At 44.7% G+C, this 24,388-nt stretch overlaps 1 protein-coding gene across 1 annotated transcript in view; it reads right to left on the bottom strand.

The window, feature by feature from the left end:
* Positions 1-4,608, bottom strand: part of GHR (growth hormone receptor) — a 120,264-nt gene extending 115,656 nt beyond the window's left edge. Inside the window, exon 1 of the mRNA XM_081089003.1 lies at positions 4,530-4,608. Within this exon, the coding sequence (XP_080945129.1) occupies positions 4,530-4,599 (70 nt within the window). The 5' untranslated portion in view covers positions 4,600-4,608. The remainder of the gene's footprint in view (positions 1-4,529) is intronic.
* Between the last annotated feature and the right edge of the window lie 19,780 nt (positions 4,609-24,388).

Here is a 24,388-nt window from a genome sequence, read left to right as displayed (position 1 = left end):
AAATAGATCCTGTATGTCTTGGCAGCTGCTCAGGGCTCTGTGAGCTACATCTGTAATGGGGCAGGGTTTATTTAGAAAAATAGATGTTTCTTCTACTGAGCCATTATTTCTGATCTGTTTGCAATGAGAACAAAAGTGTCTCTTCTTTCATACAAGTGCTGTGTCAGTTTGCATAGGTTTAAGGAAAATGCCCAAAGGTATACAGAGAACATTGTTTTGGGGATCCTGGTTCCTTCAGGACATGGCATCTCACTCTTAGTATACGTTTCTCATCTTGAGAGGACTAAACAATAAAGAACCTTTAAATCTTTAGAGTGGCAAGATAATAATTATGTGCTTTGCCTGCAAGCCACACACTATATATATATAGCATTTAATATAATATTTATATATAATGTACGGATAGACATACACATATACATATATTATATGTAAATATTATATATGCTGTATATAAATATTAGACACATACACACAAATGTTCTATCATGAGCTTAGCACTTTTGGCTGGCCTACAACTCTGAGAAAAACCATGACTTGCAGGATGTGGCATACACTTCCTCTCTCGTCTCTTCCTCTCCAAATACTAGCCATGCTGAAGGCCCAGCAAGTCTTACCTTCTCCACGAAGCTTTTACCACCTGTAGGCCTTCTGTAATTTAACTCCAATCTATTGACCTAAGTTTACTTCCAAAGGGAACAGTTACAAATACAGTGCTCATGTACCACACGCTCTGGCCAAATTAATCCTATGCCTTCCACAAAGTAGAGGCTCAAAACATATCTGGATGTGGATATGTTTTGGATATTGAATCCAAATACTGGATTCAATACTGAATGTGTGAACTGGAACCGTGCATTGCCTGGAACAGCGCCCTGTCCAGAGTAGAAACCCAGGTACTCTAGAACCTGCTCTCTGTACCACCTCGTGTCGATTCCTGCACACGTCTGTCCGTGCTGCTCCCTTATCATATCAGCTTCTCCTATATTCCAGCTTCTGTGAAGTTCTCTTTACTTCGCTACAGCCAGAAGTGACCTTCCTCTCCTCACCCGTAAAGATTGCAGTTTGGGCTACTATTTCCATAGCTAATCAACATTGCCTCCTACTGTAATTCTTTTAAAAATATATTTTTATTGATTTCAGAGAGGAAGGGAGAGGGAGAGACAGAACAACAATGATGAGAGAGAATCGTTGACTGGCTGCCTCTTGCATGCCCCTTACTGGGCATGTGGCCTGACCAGGAATCAAACCGTGACCTCCTGGTTCATAGGTCAACATTCAACCACTGAGCCACACTGTCAGGGCCCTACTGTAATTCTTTGTGTATATCCCGATCTCTTAACTCATGGTAAGTTTCTTGAGGGGAGAATCACTGTATTCCTCAGAGCCCTAAGTGCAATCTTTGAAAACAGAAAGCTCTGAAAAAATATCTGTACATCGAATTTGTTGAACTAACTAGTCTGGTCCACCTTGATTCTTTTTCAGAGCACCTTCACCATTAGCATCCTTCACACCATCCCTTCAAGCTCTACAGTCTCTCATTAATTTCTAGGAGTTCCTCACATCCCGACTAGATGCACTTTTCAGGCAGGCCAGCTCCCACCTTAGGTTGCTGAGGTGGGAGCATCCAGCAAAGAGGATGCTCAGGGGTGGGCTAACTGAAATAGAAGAGATGAGACTCATTTATAACAGGCACTCCTAGGAAGAAAATTTCCGTCCATCAAATCTGTAAACACATTCCTCATTAAACTCATCACCCAGAAGGGGCAGTTCTGAAGCGGCCAGTTGACAGTTCAACCCCGTGAAAGCCCCTGGAAATGCAACCCCGTGAAAGCCCCTGGAAATGAGGTGCTGCCGGTCACTCCTGATTCTGGAATAAGAAATCTCCCCGAGACTATAACCTGCTGTGAGGAGCGGGAGGAGAGACTAATGTGCAGGATGAAAGACGAGAGAGCATCTATTGCAACACGAGCTAAGACAATGGTGGCACTGTTCAGTGTTTAGTTCTTGTTAAATTTCCCATAGGGCAATTAGACTTAATAAAAAAGCCTCTCAGGGCCAGTATATTCCTAATTGCTCATCTGCCCAGGCATGAAAATCCCTGCTCAACACTTCACGTGCCAACCTTCCCCAGGCACACACATCTGTCATCTCCCACCAGCTCCCGGGCGCCTTTCTCCAGCTGCCGCTTCCCAGGTCCCTCACCCAGCAGAGCACATCTCTGACTGACCAAACGGAATTCAAATGAATGGGTGGTGAAGTACACTAGAGTTTGTTTTGTTTTTTTCCATCCTCACCTGTATTTTTAGTCTACCTTATTCAATGAGAGAGGAAATAAAAATAAAATGATTTGGCTACAATCCGGCCTGGCAGAGAAAGAAACACATGGCCCATGGATGTTATCTGACATTTAATACTCGTTCTGTCATGTGATCGCTTTGGATAAATCCATCAGATAAATGGCCAGAACGGCACACTCATGCTCAAACACGCCCATCCACACCTCCTTACAGAAACATCAGGCACCATCCCTGACAATCCCAGGCTGTTTTTTTTTTTTTTTAAAAATATATTTTATTGATGTTTTTACAGAGATGAAGGGAGAGAGATAGAGAGTTAGAAACATCGATGAGAGAGAATGAGAGAGAAACATCGATCAGCTGCCTCCTGCACATCTCCCACTGGGGATGTGCTCACAACCCAGGTACATTCCCCTGACCGGAATCGAACCTGGGACCTTTCAGTCCACAGACCGACGCTCTACCCACTGAGCCAAACCGGTTTCGGCCCCCAGGCTGTTTTAAGGAAGAATTCTGGAGTAGCCACACACTTCAAAGGGATTTTGGTTAGCCCACTAAGAGGAAAAAGGAACAGGAAGAAATCTGTCCCTTTGCTAAGTTACTTACCATGTGCAAATGTTGGCTGGCTGCCGGACTGGTGTTTACTATCAAGCATTGCATTTTCTCATGCCCTGCTCCTCCCAAACACAGAAACAACGCAAACCTAAAACTACCAGAAAGCAAAACCAAAAGGCACACACGGAGCCAGCTAATGGTGCTGTTTTCTCCACTTTCCTCATGAAGCTAAAGGTTTATGTCCAAGCTAAAATGTCAAAGCCGCTGAAATAGAGGCTCTTTGCAGCTTTTCTAGGTCAAAAGTGTAACTTGAGTTCGTCTTTCAGTGGGGATACATTTTTAAAGATACATCTTTAGAGATTTCATTTGCCATATTTTCCATTTCACAGGTTTTAAAAACTCCTCAAGCCTTGCCCAGGGGCGTGAAAGTCACCTTAATGAAGAAAGTCGAGAGTAAAGCGCCGTGACTTTGGAACAGCGCGGAGCCCAGCTGTAATGCCTTGGCTCGGAACCAGGGTCTAAAGCCGGCCCTGGGAAAAGCTGCTGAAACGCGGCCTGGGATCCCTCCACGTCTGACTTGCACAATGTTGACATTATGACACCAGAGAGACCCAAAAATATTTCAAACAATTATGACTGCTTTTCTATAAATGTTTCTCCATTGCTTTAAGAGATAAAGTAACATGTTTTACCTTGCTTGTGTTCTTGGTTACCCTGGGCGCCCTCAGCAGCTCAGTCCTATGGATTTATTTTGGGCGCAAAGGTCAGGGAGGACTTCTGAGGGCACCACCTCTGCTCTGAAACTCATTTTCAACAGGAGCTGCCCGGTGAGCAGGGGGGCTCAGCTACTCTTAAAGCAGCCACCGCATGTGGCGCCACAAGCCTGGGAGACAGAGATGGCTTGTTCCCTCTGCGGACGCCCAAGCCGGGAAAACATCAAGTACAAGACAATCTCTGAAGAAGTTCCCCAACTCCTTCTGAGCACAGTTTTCTTTCTGGACAGAAAACTTCTTCCTTCCTTCCATTTCCCTTTCTTGGTCCAGGTATTTCTGCTCTGAGACATATGTTTGCATAGATGGACTTTTCCACCAGGAAACGGGTAAAACCAGGAAGAACTACAGGGATGGCCAAGCAGGCCAGGGTGTTTTTATTTCTGAGTGTCTTATTCACTATTTCAGGTGTCTCGTCCTTCAAACATAGCCAGATGGTCACCACCCAGAGAGTAAGAGGCAAAATGTATCTGAAGCCTGCAATTTCCACTCTCAGAGAACATGACTAAGAGGCTTTAATTCTGAGCTCTGCAAATAGGCTATGGTATCCTTAATCACACAGGAGCTAAGTGATCAGGAGGTTACTAACCCCTCAGTGTAATGTCAGTGTCTTTCCCGGAGCCCGAGGACCAAGAGACCTGGTTTGCCTTCACATAAATGCTTGCAGCATGATTTGGGGGCATTTATTTTTGATGTGAAAACACCAGATGCCAAAGCTGGCTACTGTGTTTCCTGTAAAACACCCACAGAAAAGTCCTCTGAGTTTATGATTCCAAAGATACATTTCCTATTTGCCGCTACTTAAAACGTAACACATTTTGATGACATCATCCCAAGAACTTAGGTCTAACAAACAAAGTTCACTGTTATTTCAAAACGCTGCGGGTGGGAACAGAGAACTCACCTTCACTCCCAGAAAAAGCATCACTTGAGCCAGCCACTGCCAAGGTCAACAGCAGCCTCCAGAGATCCATACCTGTAGGACCTGCAATCACACAAAAAAGCAGAAGATGAAGCCAACGCCAAGCAGACCATGATCACTAAATGCCTTTTAAAGGCTGTGGAAACCACACCTTAGCTGACACACATGGCAGTTCTGGAGCAAACCCTAGTCATCTTCCAGGGTCCCTGAGTCTCAGTGTCATTTTTTTCCTGGGAGCCAACAGCAGGTTGTAATACATTTTCCTCCCCATGGGTGCTGCCCTCAGGAGTCACACGGACACTAGAGATCTTCATATCCTGGCCCGCAGCCATCGAACCACCCCACGACAAAAGACCCCCACGCATTGTTCCTATAATGGGACCAGTGTAGTTCGCTTTAATGGAACCAGGAAATATAAAAACCTTCCATCAGCGTCACCAAGCACAGGGCCACAGAATGAAAAGTAAAACAACCTACTGTAATCATAAAAGTTCTCTAGTGTGTTTCCCAGTGAACAAAAGAGCTCAATGAACACTCACAATACCCAGGACCCTGCTAACAAGACATCCTAAGGAGGTTTAGCTGGAGGGCGGCAGAAAGGAGAGAAGCAAAAGAAAACAGAACCTGTGTCCTGCCTCAGGGGCCTCCCCAGCATCCTCCTGGGGCTCTAAGGAGTTTTAGGAGGAATAAAGGCTCACAGAAGGAGAAGGATCCGTTCATGCCTCTAGCCACTGGCCACTGGGAATCCCACATGTGGCCACACCTTGACCCTCCAGTTTGATGAATGGCGGGGCAGATCAGCATGCCTGGCTAGCATCCACCTCTGCCCGGTGGAAATAAGCTGTGGGGTAAATAAACAAGGCATCCACTTCCAAGACCTCCCAAGGGGCAAGTTTGGGCTGATTTAAAGTGAACTCAGCAGACTGCCCTTTGGAGAGCTGTTGCTACATCTGACAACTAACTAACGCCACTATCTCCCTGAAATCACTGAGGCACCTGATCACCACACGCGGAGCTCCACCAGGACCCCTCCTGGCCTCATGCTGGTGACTGTACACTCTCGGCAATAATGAAACAGCGCTGCTCACTACCCCGCACCAGGCAGAAATGATGAACAAGAATGTTTTCATGGGTAATGGGATGGCGTGGTCCCCGGGAATGGCTGCATAATTCTGAATCGGTATACAACGTCTCAGGGTCTATACTTTCATTTTCAGACAGTGGATTACCCACCATTGTTTTTGTTCCATATGCTTTTTTTTTCTTAAATATATTTTTTATTGATTTCACAGAGGAAGAGAGAGAGAGAAACATCAATGATGAGAGAAAATCATTGATTGGCGGCCTCCTGCACGCCCCTTACTGGGGATCAAGCCTGCAACCTGGGCATGTGCCCTTGACCGGAATCGAACCCGGGACCCTTCAATCTGCAGGCTGACGCTCTATCCACTGAGTCAAACTGGCTAGGGCTGTTCCATATACTTTTGTGCTCTTAAAAAATTCTAAGAAAACACATCTCTACATACACCGTCTGAATAAGGATTTGTGTGCCGACATGCACGAAGACCGCTCATACGCTGCCCCAGGGAGTCCTTCAGAGGACCGAGTGTGTATCTCAATTCTCCACCACTTCACCAGCTGTGAGATTTATGACATCCACGTTTTGAATTCCTAACCTGGAACGCTCTGCCCAATGTCCTTGCCTCATCCCCGTCTACGGTGCCAATGGAACCTCTGAGCATCTGCTCCTTGGTGAGTAGTCTGAAGCCTCAGCAGAAATGCAGAAAAAGGCTAAAGACAAATATGTTCGAGGCTGAAAATGCCATCCTGTTGGTAATGGGATGTTTCCTTTGAATGTTTATTTTGTAAGTATTCTTTTAACTAGGGAACGCATTGAGGAGCTGCCCCCCGAAGAGTTCGTTTCAGTCCTCACCCCTCACGCGCTTGGTGGCAGGGAAAGGCGCCTCTGGGTCACACCTCTCTTGATGTCTGGTTGCAGCAGAGATTCCCAATTCGCAGGCCAGTGTTTTGCTTCCTAACTGAGTAGAGATAAAAAGAGGTGTGTGGTTCTCAGAAGGGTGCTTTCACTGGTTTGCAAGTCACCTCTCCAAACAACTCAAAGAGACTTGGCAGATGCCAGACACCTGTGAATTTTGCTTCAGGTGAACAGTTGTTGACCCCTTCCCATGGCCTGCACATGAACTTCACTTCTCCCAGGGTGGGTTGCTGGCTCTTTCCGACTCTCTTCATTCTAGCCTGCATTTCTCCCTTGGCCTTCAGGTGAACAGCTCCTGCTCCAGATATGCTAATTATCAGAGGAATTCTGCTTGAGGTTGGAGCTTTTGGTAAAGATTTTGGGGCCTCAAGACCAGATCAGAGCAGCAGGGGAACAAACAGATTTAGATTTCGTGCTCTTCCTTGGGTCCCTGCTGGTGCCTGGATGACACACACCTCTTGCCCTGCCCCTCCTCCCTTCTCCTGACAAAAGATGCCTGAAATCTGGGCTCTCTTAAGATGGATTTGCAGAAGCTATAAGGCACCCCTCCATCTTCTCCAGTTGGCATCTTCTCCATCAATAAACCTTTCCCTACTTCAAACTCTGACGTTTTGAATATTGGCCTTTGAAGCATCCCGCACGAGAACCTTGAGCCTTGAGCCGGTAACAAACTGATTAGCACAACGCCTCTATGAGCCAAACATATCTCCATAGAAAACATTCCATCTCACAAAACAAATAGATCAGAATCCCCCCGAAGCAAAATGAAGCAGAAGTCTGTTTTCACACTCCTACAGCAAAACAGGGGATGCTTAAAACTGTCCTTCTCCCAAACAGGAGGTGAGAACAGTCCACTGCCGCTGAGAGCATTGCACAGGGACCCAACTCTCACTCTCCAACCCAGGTGGCAGCAGAGAAGATGAAGAAATGTGGCTGGATTCCTTAGGAGCCGGTGGCTTCATTAGAGACTAATGCTCTCTCCGTGCACTGTTGCTGGCTCAGGGCGTGGCAACTCTGAAGGCAGCCTGCTGCACTTCCCCAGTGAACTCTCCATCACACAACCAGGCCAACGGGCATTCTGTTCGATTTCAGTGTAAGCTGCCCACTCCTGCCGTGCAGGCCCCACGTGGCAGCTTCCGTATGAGAGGCCCCTGCACTGGGTTCTGGGTGAGATGAAACGTCCCAGTGGAGCACAGAGTGCAGCACACGGTGTGGAACTTGAATGCAATCTACCAATGGCCTGCCAGATGTGAGCTGGAGAACGTCCCAGGATTCCCCTTCCCCAGAACTACCATCCAAGTACAGGCAGGCGTTGGCCAGAGGATTATACCAAATTGTACCCTAGCCTATTGGCTTTTTTAAGTTTGCAATATTTTTCTAGGGAAAAATCCCTCTCTAGATTTCTAATGATATTTGTACATTCTGTGGCTATAACCTCATGGCAAGATTTGCATTTGCAGGGGGAACACAAGCTTCTACTCTCGAAGGAAGCACACCATTCCCACTCTCAGAGCCTGAGGCATTTTGCCTGTTCTCCCCTCCCTGAAGGGAGAGCCAGTTGAAAAGCAGTATGATCCAGCTGGCATGTTTGAATTCTGTAGACTGCCCAGCAGAGGAGGCCTCCACATTAGTTAGGCCTATGTTATACTGACTTTTATTTCTTGGCTATAAAACAGTCTATAAACACATGAGAAGAGATGGAGATTAAACATAACATTTTTCCAACCTGTTATACCCAACTTCAAGCAAAGAAAACAATTGGTTCAATTCTCCTTAATTTACAATTAACAAGTATTTGTCCAACAATGAGTGCCTATTAGCATTGTGCAAGGCACAGTGAAGAAAACAAAAGCAATGCAAACCATGGTTCCTGACTTTGGGAATTAGGCAAGACAGGCACAGGAAACTGGGAAAAGAGGCACACCTACAAATGGAAGGGCAGAACTGGGGAAAATCAGCTGCTGAATTGATGGTCTTAAAATTAGAACTAAATGACAAGATGGTGATCGGTTAGAAAAAGTAAGAGGGGATGGGCGAACTTTTGCTTTGGCAAAAACAACAATAACAAAACAACAACAAAGCTCAGTGCAAATGTTGTGGTTGTGGGTCTGAGTTCTGACTAGTTCATGGTAGTGGTCTCAGGGAGCTGGTGAGCTGGAGAACAAGGTTCTGAATTATGAATAAAGGGGAATAAATTATATTGCAACTCATATTAATCAGAAACTCTCTGGAAGTTTTGGTATAGGCAAATCATATGCAAAAGTCAATTCTCTCAGCAGAAATCTGCCTCTTATACCTTCATAAATCAGTATCCCTGAGAAATACTGAAGATTTGGTGATGACTGAATGGATACATGGAGATGAGAGAGACACACACATGTCTATCATATTGACTGAGGCTATAGCATATGTGCGAATGAAAGATGGCACTATTGACAGAAATCAGGAATTTGGGACCTGAGCTGTTTCGAGGGAGGAGAAGGTCACATGACTGTCTTGGATACTTGGTGTTTAAGACAATTATGAGACTTGTGGAAATGTTGGGAATGTCTAGTGGGAAGTTCAAGGTAGGAGAGCAAAGACTGAAAGAGAAGTTATTACTGGATGGCAATGAGGATCAGATGAACTTAATGTGAAGACAAAACACCTTCATGAAGAACCCTACATCACCCTTATTAAAAGTAGTATTTAAAATTATGTTAGATCATATATGGAAGAATGTGCTCATTTCTGGTTTGTAATTTGGCACAGACGAAATGAACCACCACCCAAAACTACCTACACTTTCTGATTTGTATCAGGCCTTTAAAAGAAAAGTGGTCAAAAGCATCTCTAGAAGTATGATGTTAGTGTATTAATATATGGGGGGAATAAAATAATAGATTTAGTTGCTTGTAGCCCTATTAAGGCAAAATACCAAAACGGCACCTGAATCAATCAGAAAGAATATTTCCCCCCAATTTTTGTTTTATTGATCTAGCTATTCTGCTATCAAAAATTCAAGAGCTGCCGAAACGGGTTTGGCTCAGTGGATAGAGCGTCGGCCTGCGGACTGAAAGGTCCCAGGTTCGATTCCGGTCAAGGGCATGTACCTGGGTTGCGGGCATATCCCCAGTAGGAGATGTGCAGGAGGCAGCTGATCGATGTTTCTCTCTCATCGATGTTTCTAACTCTCTATCTCTCTCCCTTCCTCTCTGTAAAAAATCAATAAAATATATTTAAAAAAAAAATTCAAGAGCTAATGGAAAAAAAAATCACCACAGAAGCAGAATTGTTTTATTGCTAAACCAAGACTCCAGGGAGGTAACCTAATAAACGTGTACTTTCTGATGTTGGTGTTGATTGCTAATGAAATATTGCAAAACGGAATCTTGTTGACTATCTGGTGAAGATTTGATAAGGACTCAGTAGTAAAAAAGACAAGGTGACTCCAAAAAGGTATTGAAAATGCCCCATTCTAATTAGCAACAGGCATTTTATTTGGACAGTTTGCATTTGGAGTTCATTACCCACTTTTTTTTGGTGGTGGCTATTTGAAAACTGGTCAGACCAACATGCTTTAGGTCTACTTATTTCCTTCCCATGAGTGAGGGAGTAAAAGTTCACAGACATTATTGATATAAGTACTTTTGCTGATATTTCTCTTTTCTCAGCATCCAGTAGGGAATACAGGATGAGAAGGCATTTTAAATGTGTGAGGGATGAGGAGGGAAAAAGTCTTTGTGAGTAGTATATATAGTAAGTGTCCTCTTTAATAAAAGAAATAAATCATACATGGTATATACCCACGCTGACCAATTCGGGAACCACCAGTCACCTGTGGCTATCAAGCACTTGAAATGTGGCTAATGCAGCTGAGGAATTAAATAAGCTAAATTTTAATTAATTAAATATGTCAATTAAGTATTTAGTTAAGTTTATTTGAAACAGGTTGGATATATGGATCTACTTTTTCAGCTGTAGATTTTATGAAATCTAAAAACAGATTAGCCGAAACCGGTTTGGCTCAGTGGATAGAGCGTCGGCCTGCGGACTGAAAGGTCCCAGGTTCGATTCCGGTCAAGGGCATGTACCTGGGTTGCAGGCACATCCCCAGTGGGAGGTGTGCAGGAGGCACCTGATCGATGTTTCTCTCTCATCGATGTTTCTGACTCTCTATCTCTCTCCCTTTCTCTCTGTAAAAAATCAATAAAATATATTAAAAAAAAATTAAAAACAGATTAAGTATTTCTGATGAAAATTTAGCATTTAAATTGAGATATGCTGTAAGTGTAAAATATACATGGATTTTGAAGGCTTGTAACAAAAAAGTTTGCAAAATATTTCAATAATGTCCATGTTGACTATTAAAATCATATTTTGGATTTTGGGGGTAAATATTATTAAAAATTAATTCTTGTTTCTTTTCATTTTAAAAAATGTGATCAGTAGAAAATTTAAAGTTAATTTCATTTAGAAATACATGTCTTGTATTATATTTTATATTTCTACTTTACAACATTGATATATACATTTTAAGGTTTGTATGTTTGTACTTGCATTCATAAATATTAAACTGTTACAGTGAGCATATTTGATTCTGTAAAAAAAGAATAACAAAAATAATCTCTTATATAAAAGGCCCATGGCCGTCACGCGGTAACGTCGTCATGACCAAACGAGCAGCGGCGGGGCAGGGCGCCAGCTACTAGCGGCAGAGAGCTAAGAGCCTGGAGGGCTAAGAGTGCGGCAGGCGGGGCAGCGAGCTACCAGCGGCGATGGGTGGGGTGGCCAGCTGAGGCAAGGGGAAGCAAGCTACTCGAACACAATTTTGTGCGCACTGGGCCTCTAGTGACATATAAAATCATTATGATTAAGCAGTCCTTCCAAATGCAAAATCATGGGGATCAGAAGATTCACTGAAGAGATAGGTATGATTATATTTGTAGGACATTTTTTTTGGGTGTGCCTTTGCTTACCTTCAGAAGTGTGAAAATTCACATTGTATCTGTTTCTGAGTCATACACAGTGGTGTACTGATAAATATTTAATAATTGTTCCTCTGGAGTAAAGGGCCATGATACGTAGCACTTGCCAATTTCTGTGGTGTAAACACCTCTACCAAGGCTGATTTTAAACTATCACGTCATGCACCTGGATTCACCCAATCACTGGATTCACTGCAGTCACTGAATATGGATTTGCAAGCCAGTACCAACTGGACCTGGCACACCACCAGCTGGGGAAGTGATGATGCTACCATGCAGGTAACGGGTACAAAGATTAAGCAATCTGCTGACATTGATGTGAGATGTAAGTGCTTCTGAGTGAACCCTGGACACTTGGTTTCATTTGATGCCATCTGTTCCACTCTCAGTTGATCACATTTAGTTAATAATCATTCACAGATACTTCCCAGATCTTTAGAAATTAACACCAGCCTCTACCTCAGATGCTATCCTTGATCTTCACTTATAGACAGGGTAAGCTTAGGGGTAAAGAGCATGGGTTCTGGAATCAGAGAGCTAGGTTCAAATCCTGCCTTTACCAAACCTCATATTACTCATCTCTAATATGGGGATGATAATCATATTACCTTTTCCATAGGGACATTAGGAGGTGATTAAATGAGATGATTTATTCAAAGCACTTGGCATGCCTGCTGCCTGTATTCAATAAATGGTAGCTATTTTGACTCTTTCTGATACTAGTCATGAATAGACTATGTTTTGTAATATGTCCATGGAGTAGTTGAGAGTGGGGCCCCATTTATATATCATGAAATGGAAGCCTAGGGAAGCGGCAAAGGGGTCTGCAAATGTGTTCTTGGGTAGCCACAATATGTAAGACTCTCTTCTTCAGTCAAGCACTCCATCACAGGAGGGTCCAGGGAAAAGGAAGGCTCATCCCCTAGGTTAAGGCAGGAATGCCACCCATTTTTGCTTAGGAGTACGGGCAACTGCACTCCTTTGACACGGAGGCCCAGTTATGTGGGAAATAATCCAGAGGCTGATTTCCCCCTAATCACTCGCTCAGCTACTGTAAGAAAAGTTTACGCTGCTGTGACTGGGTACAGATCATTTGTTTTGTGAACCATAGATTTCTAGAGTTGCAAATTGGGTAGATGAATTTTCATGATGAGCAGCTTGGTGTGACGCCTTCTCTAGCAAAGTTCTCTCCTTGTGAGAACAGAAAAGACAGCTGTGTTATAGGAACCTGGGTCTACCTCTTCCTTTCTGGAGGAGTGAAAGAATGAGGGGCATTTCAGTACTGAATGCTAGGTGCTGCTCCTATTTGGGATGCAGGGGTATTCTGTTGGGAGTGGGCCATTGTCAGAGCATGGGCATCCTGTTTGAGTTCAGTAGGACCCCTTGGCACTTTACAACTGTGGCGATTCACCACAGCAGCTATTCCTATGGATGGCTGTCAAACTCACCCGGTGCATCCAATGATTCACAGTGCAGGCGTGACTCTCACATGGAAAACACCCATTACACAGGCGCTTATTTGAACAATATGTTCCTTTTCACATCTTACTTTTACACCGTTGCACCTACCAAGTCATTTTTTTTCCAAAACAAAATTTGAAAAAGCAAACCTCTTATTGAATTTCTGCTTTCACTCTCTCTTTCCAAAAGGCTCCTTTTTAAATCTAATTTTTTTTTATTACTGTGACGGATCTATAACATGAAGAATGTGCTTTAAACAAAGCTGAAGATGTTAGAGGAGCTGCAAACTCACAGAAGGGAATGGGCTTTGTTTAACCTAATTTAACAGGAAATAGACAAGCTGTGGAAGACATTTCATAGAGTGAAGTCTTCAAATAAAAACATTCCCTTGTGGAGATGAAACCTGACAATGATTAGTACAGTAACTCATCATGTACCAGCAAACCAAGATAACTCATAGAGCAAACCCTGAGAAGAACTCTTCTTTCCTCTGCTCTGGTCCCAAAGGGTGAAGTTCTTCTGAGGTCGACAAGTTGGGAAACCAAACATGAGGCAATGTGGCCTCCTGGGCAAGGCATAGCGAGGGGAGTCAGCAGTCCTGTGCCCTGGTGCCAGCCCCGCATCGCTGACCTGGTGACTCGGCCGTGGTTTAATCACCGTGGGCTTCAGTTCCCTCACCCACACACACTCCGTGATTCTCCGAGAAGCTAAGTCCCGCGCTGTGCCATGCAATGAGAAGCGCCATTCACTGACGACCCGAGTCCTGAGGCTGCCCGCTCCTGCCCTCTCTCCTCTCAGCCGGGAGCACACCAAGGGCAGTAGCTGCGTCTCACTCACTGTTGTATCCCCAACAATTGGCCCTGGGCCTGGCCTAGAGTAGATGCCTCCCCAAATCTGCCCACGGGGGAGTGTGCAAAGTGCCTATTCCATGCAACTTTGACCCAGACCTGCAAGTTTAGAGGGACGTTGAGAGGCGAGGTGAATCCCGCGGATAGAACGAACATTCCTGGGTAAGCATTAGTGCTGCACTCGAGGTCTCCAAGGCCCGCCTTCCCTTCCCATGTGTCTTCCTAAAGGCTAACGGGGCTGAACAAACACCTTCGTGGGGTACTAGAGAGGCAGGGAAAACGACAGAAAAGGAGAAAGAGTGAAGTTTGGATTTGCATATGGACAGGGGCAGCCACCACAGGATATCCAGCGCTGAGGCCTGTCAAGTTCGGTGACAATTCACAAAGGCTGACATGGCAGCACTCCCCAGATGCAGCGCTGCTCAAGGGCTGTGCTATCCATCTCCAGGCCTCAGGGCCTCCAAGAACACCGGGCCTGCTTTCGGCACATGACCTCAGAGCTATGACGTGTGTTCTTTCCATGACACAGGGACACCCCTCCACCTCCTTTAAGCCTATACGTATAAATAGAAAGAAATCTATTTGGCCAGACTGACTGGCTGCCAGATAGATGGCAGACACAGGGCAGATCACGGTCACGTCTTATCTCCAGGACGTTTATAACAACCGCTTCATTCTTTAAGACCATGGAGGTCCAACAGCCACATTAAACAAGGAACAGGTAAAATTAATTTTAATACTACATCTTATTTGACCCAATATACCCCTAAACATTACCATTTCATCATGCAATAACGATGAAATGCATTAATGAGCTATTTCACTCTTTTTTTTTTTACAGGGAGCCTTTGTATCTGGTGCATATTTCACGCTCACAGCACACCTCAACGGGCACTAGCCACAGGCAGGTGGGTGGCTACTGCATCTCCAGTGCTCCACAGCCACAGGCAGGTGAGTGGCTACTGCATCGACTGTGCAGCTGGGACACTGAGAGATTGTGGATAGCCATGTGACCAGCTCCCTGCTCCTGCAGAATGTGCTTACTATTGCACATGAGCAGGCCACGCTGCTGAGAAGACCTTTAGTTCTTTTGCAAGGTCTAATAGTTTCTCTGAGTCCTAGGAAGATAGTCTGCGACTGAAGCAAGAAGCAGGGTGGTGTTCCAGACCTTCCCAACACTCATTTTGCATATAATTGCTGAGCACTGATTACACTAGAAACCTGTTTGTGGCACAGAACTGGCACCGAACCCAGATCTGTCACTAGTTATGGGACTTGAAGTAAATCACTTCTCACCCTCAGCCTCCTTATCTGCACAACAACGTCTGCAGCCTCTCAACAGTTCCCAGCCTCGGGTTTAAATGACAGCTGCCTGGGTTACAGACATGCCCTGGCTCAACACTGATGTCAGGATCTCTGGGGCGGGGCTGAGTATCGATACTTCAAATGTTGGTCATGTGATTCTAAAGTGCAGCTAGAATTGAGAATTATGGCTCTAGTGCAAACCAAACCATGATGATTTTATTTTTAAAAAAACATGTATTTTTATTGACTTGAGAGAGAGAGAGAGAGAGAGAGAGAGAGAGAGAGAGAGAGAGAAATCAATGATGAGAATCATTATCGGCTGCCTCCTGTTGCCCCCTACTGGGGGTTGAGCCCACAACCCCAGGCATGTGCCCCTGACCAGAATCGAACCTGGGACCCCTCAGTCCTCAGGCCAATGCTCTGTCCACTGAGCCAAACCAGTCAGGGCAAACCATGATGATTTTTAAGTTTGTGAAAATGGAGTTCACTGGCCCCAAGGAATCTTCCTCTGTAGCATGCAGAGAGAGAAAAGAAAGATAGGTCTCTCCATGCAACCAACCCACTAATGCACTTTTTGCAAAAGAGAACCTTCTATGCCAAGCAGTTGAAATAGTAACTATTAAGGTAGGATAAAAAAATACTGTCCTGTGAAGTAGCAAAATCAAAAGAACCCATGTAAATGAATGGCATCAGCCGCCCACGATAAGGTCACTCAAGTAATAACAAAGTAGGACTTCAAAGTGCTGCTGCTGAGACCAGGCCAGCAGAAGGCTGAAGTGGTCCCCAAGAGTCCCGTCTCTGGTTACTCAAACACACTAGTCCAGGCACTGCTCTGAAGGAACTCTGCAGACATAATTAAGGTACTAACCCACTGATTTTAAAACAGGGAGCTTACCCTGGATTGACTCCCTGAGTCAGTGTAATTGCACGAGCCTGTAAAAGCAGACTGGCAGTCAGGGGGAGTAGACTTTTGAGAGGGGCTTGACCCGCCTTGCTCTAGGGGACCTCAGGACGCAACACAGGCAGCCTCTAGGAGCAGAACTGGCTCCGTGCTGACAGCTCTTTGCCACGTCCTACAGTGGCAAGGAATGGAATTATGTCAACAACCTGGACGAGCTTGATCGCAAATTCATCCCCAAAGCCCGGTCTGCGGTGCAGCCCTAGCGACGCTTCGATTTCAGCTTTGTGAACTCCAGCAGGGAATCCAAGCAGTTGTACCATGCTGTACCCAGACTTCCTGTCTACAGAACTGTGAGATGATAAAGGGGAGCTGTTATAAACCATTGTATTATGACAATTCGTTATGGAAGCGATAGAAAACTAATACTGTTTCTAAAAGTCCATTACAGAGTCCGAGGTTGACTTCTTAAACATCAAACATGAAGATAATTATGTAAAGTATATGATTGTCTAACCATTAAGCTATACATCTGAAACCAATACAGAATAAAATTGTCTAACCATTAAGCTATACATCTGAAACCAATACAGAAAAAAGGAAAGAAGGTAATGCCTGGTCACTACTGAAACAGGTCTAGAAGGAGAGGGGTTTTTTTTTAGCAGAGCACAGAAATTTGGAGGCAGAAGGGCCTTCAGAGACAGTGTAGTCCAATCAATTAATGATGGATGAAGAATGCAAAAAAAAAAAAAAATTAGATGGTAAATAATTTATGGCTTTGTCTCCTCCAGCTACCTCTGGAGAAGAGTGCTTTGACCAGCCAAGAAGAAAGGCCCACTGCAGAAACGGTAAAACAATCTCTCAGAGCTTGGCGAAGCTCTCTCCTGAAGTCATTAGGTCCCTCCATTCCAAACCTGCAACTGCCAAAGGGCCTTTTGATTCTTATCCTGCCTCCTGGGTTTGCTTTCTTTCTGGAAAACTAATCCAATAACCAACCAAAATGAAATGGCTTGACAGTGGAAACGGAGTAGAAACAAATGCATTGGCACCCTACTACATTCGCCCCTCTCTTGAATTTGGCTAGTATAAATCAGGCCTCTTGAGTCTGATCACCTCTAGGTCAGGTGATGCATTTATTTTTTTTGAACATGTAAATCTGGGCATGGGATGACCCAGGGACAGTGAGAAAGCCAGGGAGAGCCTGTCTCAATCAGCTGCTGGCCTGGTTTCTTCTCCTCTTAACCTCAGGCCTAACCAGGAAATTAAAAACACAGATGATGTGTCAATGGAAAGGCAAGTCAAAACCAAGGTCAAAGTCTATGACAGATGAGGTAGGGGGAAGATAAGGACAAGGAGCATGTATTTATGGAAAGAAAAGGTGGCCGTGGAAGGGGAAAGGGCAGGCTATCTTTGTCCTCGTAAATCTAGCGTGTCCTCGTAAATCTAGCATCTTGGCTCAAGAGAGCTTGTTTTCCGTGCTTCCCAATTGAATGTTCAAGTCCCAGGAGTCTTTTGTTTACCACCCTGTGGGACCACCACAGCGTAAATCAGGAAACCGGCCTTCAATGGCCCGGCCGATTTCTCCTGTACCAGAGGGCTGGGGGGTGAGGGCTGGCATGAGCTGAACCCCGAAGCACAGCAGAGTCACGGAGACCGTCCACCTACCAAGTCCAAGAACAGCCACCTGAATGCTTCCCACTGCGGTCAGTCAGAGGGAAACCAGCTCTTTCACATCTCATAGAAGAGGAGTAGGAAGGTACCTTGGTCTTCCCAGCAAACATAAAAATGACTCAAATGAATTTGTCACTTTCAACCACTTGTGATCATGCTACCAGTTAAAACTTTGCTTCCAAAAGAGGCAGGGAAGCTCCAGGGAACCCTAGGCTGGCGGTTTACATGGAGCATCATGGGAAGGCTAAAGAGCCAGAGGGCAGGGGAGATAATACACCTGGATGCCCCAAAGCATCTCAAATGATTCCTGTCCAAACTGAACTCAGCATCTCCTACCAGCCTTGCTTCAAACTGCCCAGCATAAGTGATAAACTCTGAGAAGGTACATCCAGCCCTGTGTGGCCAGACCTGGCCTCTCCCTACCTCTGCTTCCCAAGTTCCACCAACTTCCTTCCCACCCCACCTCTGTCCATGGAGGAATCTTCTCAGAGGCTCCAGGTTTGTCACACCTCCGGCCCCTCTGCCTCTTGACCTCTTCCCACTTCTGTGATGTACCCCAAAACCTCAGCTCCAAGTCACCTCAACTTACTGTGTTTCTAATAACATCCCTCTCTCCCCACCTGCTCTCTGCTTCCAGGACAGCGTTGGGGAACCTCCATCCCAGCACTGTGACATCGGGGCTTCTCATCTCCCTCCTGGGCTCATCTCTGCACCCCCACTCCCTCGCTCAGTGCCCCAAAAGCTTGGTTTTACATAAATTGTTGAAGGAAGGAACAGAGACCCGGGACGCTACTAAATAGGTGTGTGGAGGAAGTGGATCTGAATGCTTTTCCATGAGCTAGAATAAGCGGTTTCCCCTCACATCAGTGAGGGCACAGCTTTCAGCAGGCCTGCAGTGAGCAACCCCGAGCATCAGAGAAAATCAGCCAGGAGGTACGGCGAGGAGCGCAGAAGGACAGTCTTATTTTTCTTCTCCTCAAAGTGCTGAGTCCCCAGCACTTCAGAAGAAATGCCAAGCAAACGTGCAATTGGGCTGTCACTTCCTCTTCACAACCTTCTCCAAAAATATAAACTGACTGCTCACATGTAAAACACGGACCGAATTAAAATCCCCAAGTGCTTCCTGAGAGCAAATTATAACCTCTGTGGACTTTCTCGAAATGGACCAGCTCCTGACAGACTCCAAACACTAGGCTCTCGTTCAGAGAACACACTTGGGAAGCCCAAATTACAGCCCAATGCTGACCAGACAAGGCCGGCCGTCTGGGGCTTTGCCTAAAAGGACAACTTTATAAACTCCAGGACAAGGAGGAGAAGTGTTTCAGAGAGTAGAAAGGAGAAGAGCAGGAAGGCAGAGGAAAAAGGCAGCACAAATAAATTCAGCCAGAGCGGGAAGAATGAGATGGGAGGAAGAGAGCCACGGCACAAGCCATGTTGGAGATTTACACCTAAAGGTGCAAAAGCCAGTTGAAAACAGTAAGACACATGCCCATCAGCCTTCTGATCGAAGTCAGTAAGATGGGTGCACTAACCACCAGCACAGCAGACCTTCCTGAAACAGAGACTGGATTTTCGTATGGTTTCCCTGGGCTTTCTGAAAAGAACCTTTTCAATCTCCTTTTTCATTCAGTCATGTGTGCAAGCAGCCCCATTACACTGATCTGGTTAAAGTCTGGCAGAGAGCGTGGCATTGAAGGTAGAACACGGTGCAAGTTCCTTGGTCACTGCCTGGCATGTCTCAATCTCTAGTTTCTTGCTGCTTTCATATATAAACCTGTGCAAAATTCTCCCCAAATCAGTTATATTCTTTCTACCTCCCTCAATTTCTCTCTCCTCCCTCCCTCTCTCTCTCTCTCTCTCCCGCCCCCTCCTCTTAGCAGAAGAGTAGATGAAGGCACAAAGCCCAATTCCCAATTGCCTCACAAAACGCCCCCGTCCCCTCCACCCAACCTTTCCTGGTACTTCCTTGGCCTCTGCCAACAGAAGCAGGAGCCAGGCTTTCGAGCCCGGAGCCTCCACAGACCCATCCCAACAGGGCCAGCAGAAGAAGGCCAAGGGCTGCGATTTGACGATGACGACACTGTGGATGGGTTGCAGACAGCAACAGGCTATTGAACCTGACTTCCTGGCTTCCAAGATGCAGGAATGGAGCTTCCAAAGGCAGAGGCGTCCGCCATTTGTCGTGCTCACCGGAATCTTGCATGAGAATCCCATGCGGCCAGACTGTAGCACTTCACTTGTTCAATGAAGAATAAACGAATGAACGCCAAAACACCAGTGCCCACTGGAAAGCCTGACATACTTCATTATAAATGTTTAACCACGGCACCCAGCAGTGGTGCACAACAGTCGACGAGCTAGTATCGCCTGCACGTCAACTGCAGGATGCCTTGGTCAGCTGGGCAGGAAGGCATAGCACTTAGACCAGTGATGGCGAACCTACTGAGCTCGGCGGGTCAGCATTTTGAAAAACCCTAACTTAACTCTGGTGCTGTGTCACATAGAGAAATTTTTTGATCTTTGCAACCATAGTAAAACAAAGACTTATATTTTTGATATTTATTTTATATATTTAAATGCCATTTAACAAAGAAAAATCAACCAAAAAAATGAGTTTGTGTGTCACCTCTGACACGCGTGTCATTGGTTCGCCATCACTGACTTAGACAAAGTAGGCCTTTCTAAGAAAAACTATCACAAATCAACTAAAAGGTGCAAAACACTAAACACTTCGTGTATTATGTGCACAAGCAACACGAGAAACAAAATACCTGCTTCCTGGCTCTGAAGCTCTGTGGTGGTTTCTTGCAGCTCCGCACGTGGTTACAACAATCATGACGATGCCCATCACTGAATATGGGCTGGGCTGCCGCACACAAGTCCGTGTGACTAATATTCCTGTGTGACCAACAGTCCTGTCGATACTATCAACACAGGGAGACTGCTCATGATTTATGATGATAGAGAATTAGCAAGGCCTTTAGCTGGTTAAAAGGCTCCCTCTGCCTGGCTGGCTTTCCTACGTTTGTATGTGATTAATCATTCTGTGACACGTGATACAACCAAGCCCTTTACTATAAGAAGCCCTCCCAGAGGCCCATGCATTTGAATAGATTAGTTGACATTGACTAGACCTGGGGCTCTCACCTGACTGTGAATTGGTGGTTAATTTATTAGAAGACATATGTTGGATGTGTAGAAACAGCCTGTCTGACAGATGCCTCTAAATCACATTTCAAAGTTAAAGGCAGGGCCCCATAAACACCTCCTCCTGAAACCTGGTCTCTCTCCAGCATTTGCAATACAAGCCAGAAACCCGGGAGTTATCTGGCCCTTTTCTCCACTCCTCCGCCCCGTTTCCTCTGTCAGTGCTACGCTGCAGCATTTCTGAATTCATTCTCTATCCTCTCTCTACAGTTATCACCCAAGTCCTAGCCACCATCCCCCATCACCTTCAGGAATGGCCTGCCAACACCCACTCAGGCTCTCTTCAATACACTATTTCATAGAAAAAGTATATTTTGAAGCTTACTTGTCCCCCAATATTCACTCTCCCCACTTTCAATGAGTAATAGAATCCAATGAGAGATGACATCTCCAAGGCAACTTTGTAGTTAACTGTGGTCACATGACTCCGTTCTGGCTCACAGGGTGTGTGAGTGGAGGTGGCACGTGCCTCTCTCAGGGCAATGCCCATCCCTTCTGCTTCCCCTTCTCCACTCTGGTGGGCATGGATGCTGACAGGATGGCTCACCAAACACACAGATGAGGGCTACCCAGAGTTGTGCACACTTTAGAACAGTGATGGCAAACCTATGACACGCATGTCAGAGGTGACACGCGAACTCATTGTTTTGGTTGATTTTTCTTTGTTAAATGGCATTTAAATATATAAAATAAATATCAAAAATATAAATCTTTGTTTTACTATGGTTGCAAATATCAAAAAATTTCTATATGTGACACGGCACCAGAGTTAAGTTAGGGTTTTTCAAAATGCTGACACGCCGAGCTCAAAAGGTTCACCATCACTGCTTTAGAACTCTCTATGATGAAGTTGGATCCCAGATAATCAAGGTTTAAACCTGGGCAAAGGGCCAATGAGCCAGTGGTTTTGTGGCCAGTCAGCCCAGATCTTTCTAGTTCAACTGAAAGAGTAGTAGGAAGAATAATCACACAAAACGTGTGTAAAAATATTAGCTGAAATTTTATTCTCAATACCTATAAAGAAAGAAAGAAAATTTGCCGGAATGCATGACATTCTGATATGCCCCCCCCCTTTTTTTAAATCAACCTTCCTAATAGAGTTATGAGTCATCCTAATGTGCTGGACCCAAAAGCATTTGGAATTTTAGAACTCATGAACAGTTGTATTTGGGGGATTATTCAAGCCCACAGAAATGCCATCCTAGGCAGACAGAAATATTATGTTGGTCTAATAAGAAAACAGGTACACCCTGGCTCACCTTCTCCCAAACCAAGTTTCTAAACCTCAAGTTATCACATTGTATGCGGGAAACGTATTTATACGTTTTACGTATTTATACGTTCTACTAGTGTAGTAGAGCGCGGGACACGTCTTAATACGTTTTTTATAGACTAGCGGTAGAATGCGGGTAACGTATAAATACGTAAACTAAAGTTATCGTAATTTTACTGAACGTTGCCATTTGCGCAAAAAATTAGCAAAAATGGCTCGCGCCACCTGTTAGCGCGCGATAAAAACTACCCACAAACAATGTGTTATTAGGGGGTTTGTAAAATAATAAAAACAGGTAGTACATGATGGTTGTACAAAGAGAGTAGGGAAGTGCTTAGGAAAAGAAGGCTGGCTTATTACCGGGTTATATCTGCCCAGGTTTCTGAACCCTGACCCCCAAACCAAATTGAATACTGAACAATGTATTCTGAAATGGTATAAGTGGGATGCACATGAGGCTTTCTGCTTCAAACAGGATTTTATTCCTAGACACTTCATATTTATACCAAGACGATGAGCTAAATGAAGAGTCGGTGTGATACTGGTCTGAAAATGATCCTTTCTTCCAGAGACAATTCTGATTTTTCTTCTGATTATAAATGCACAAGGCTTGCTTCTGTAGAAATTTGGTAAATATTAAAATAATGTAAGATAAATTCTGGATTCCTTTTATGTTACTCTCTTTCTAATGAAAGTTCTAAAGAAAGTTGAAAACAGGCCCCATACAAACAGCTATTTCATTTTTGGTTTTCCATGGAATATAAAACAAAATAAGTCAGAGGGCTCTGAGTTTATATCCCTCCCCAGAGTAAAAAATAATAATGTCATAAAAACATATATAGATATAAAGATAAAGGAGATTCATGACTTTCCACGCGTGGGGCATCTACTCCGGCCACAATACTGGGGGGGAGGGGAGGCTGGAATGGTGACTCAGGTGAGTTTTTGGCACTGAATCTGTGCCTATCACCCTCTTCCTCACCCTCCCCACCCTCACGGTTCAACCGCTGACCCTCACCAGACTTTGGGTTGTATAACACGGAAGGGGAGCTTTCTCAATCCCAGCTTCTGGGCTGAGGAACATTTTCTTCATAGATTCCAAGAAGAAAAGCAGAGCACACGCGATGTTACACAGGGCAGATCCTGTCACAAGGCTTCCCAGAGGTCTGCTGCCAGCAGTGATTAATGCCAAAAAAATACTTGCCACTAGCCTTCCAGTAGCGTGTGGTGCTCTGGCCATGGCCATTTTTGCTAATCTAAGTATTCCAGTGAAAAACTCTATGACTTGAGGGACAGTCTCTCCCCCGGGAAGTCACAAATACGTCAACAAGGTCTTGGTAAGTGGGACCACGGAGTGTCGGTTAGTCACCTGAATGGCAACAAATGATGACAAAGGAGCTGGCTCCTAAATGACTCAAGTGGCCCATTGTTAAACCTGCATTGCAAATACCCATTTAAACAAGAACCAAGATATTTCACATACTTCAATATGATTAAGTTGACTGAGAAACATAAAAGTAACCATGAAAGGACAGCACGAGGCAGGAACCCTGTAAAGGACATAATGTCCAGAACTTCATGCCTCTGTGGTCATCTCAGTTCAAGTGCAAACACACCGCAATGCCACACTCGAGTGGTCACAGAGCATATCCTGAGAAATTCCATACTTCGTTTATTTTTCTGCCACTGCTATGTAGTAACAATTAAGAATGAACTCAGAAGTCCCTGATGAGAATTCCTTAGAGACAGAATCAATGGTTTAAAATTAAATAAAATGATTTTTATCATTTAAGGAATAATATAACCATGCCAATAGGTTTCCATTTATATTTCAATGTATGTATGCAGATGTGTTTCCCTTATATATTTATTCTGCATGTCATGTAGGAATATCCTTCACATTTTCCAATGAATTGATGAGAGCAGCTTGAACTGCTTATCAAGAAATGGTGTATTTAGCCATCCTCATTGAAAGAGAAGAACACCAAGAGAACAGGTGACTTAGTTTGTGCCAGCAACCTATCTCTGCATATGGCACAACTTGTGAACAACTGGTATACCTCGCATGTCAAGCCAAGGTTTAATTTCCATAACCAAAACTGAATTACATCAGCATCTAGAAAATTTAAAAGTCCTAATTTTTTCCCCATGAAAAGGGCAAAGCATTCAATAGATTAGATGAAAACATCACAGTTGCCACTCTGAGTTACTCCCA

This window comes from Myotis nattereri (assembly GCF_964212035.1).
Source record: "Myotis nattereri genome assembly, chromosome: 4".
Classification (NCBI taxonomy): domain Eukaryota; kingdom Metazoa; phylum Chordata; class Mammalia; order Chiroptera; family Vespertilionidae; genus Myotis; species Myotis nattereri.
The sequence above is the reverse complement of the archived record's forward strand: the minus strand, read 5'-3'. Positions and strand labels throughout refer to the sequence as shown.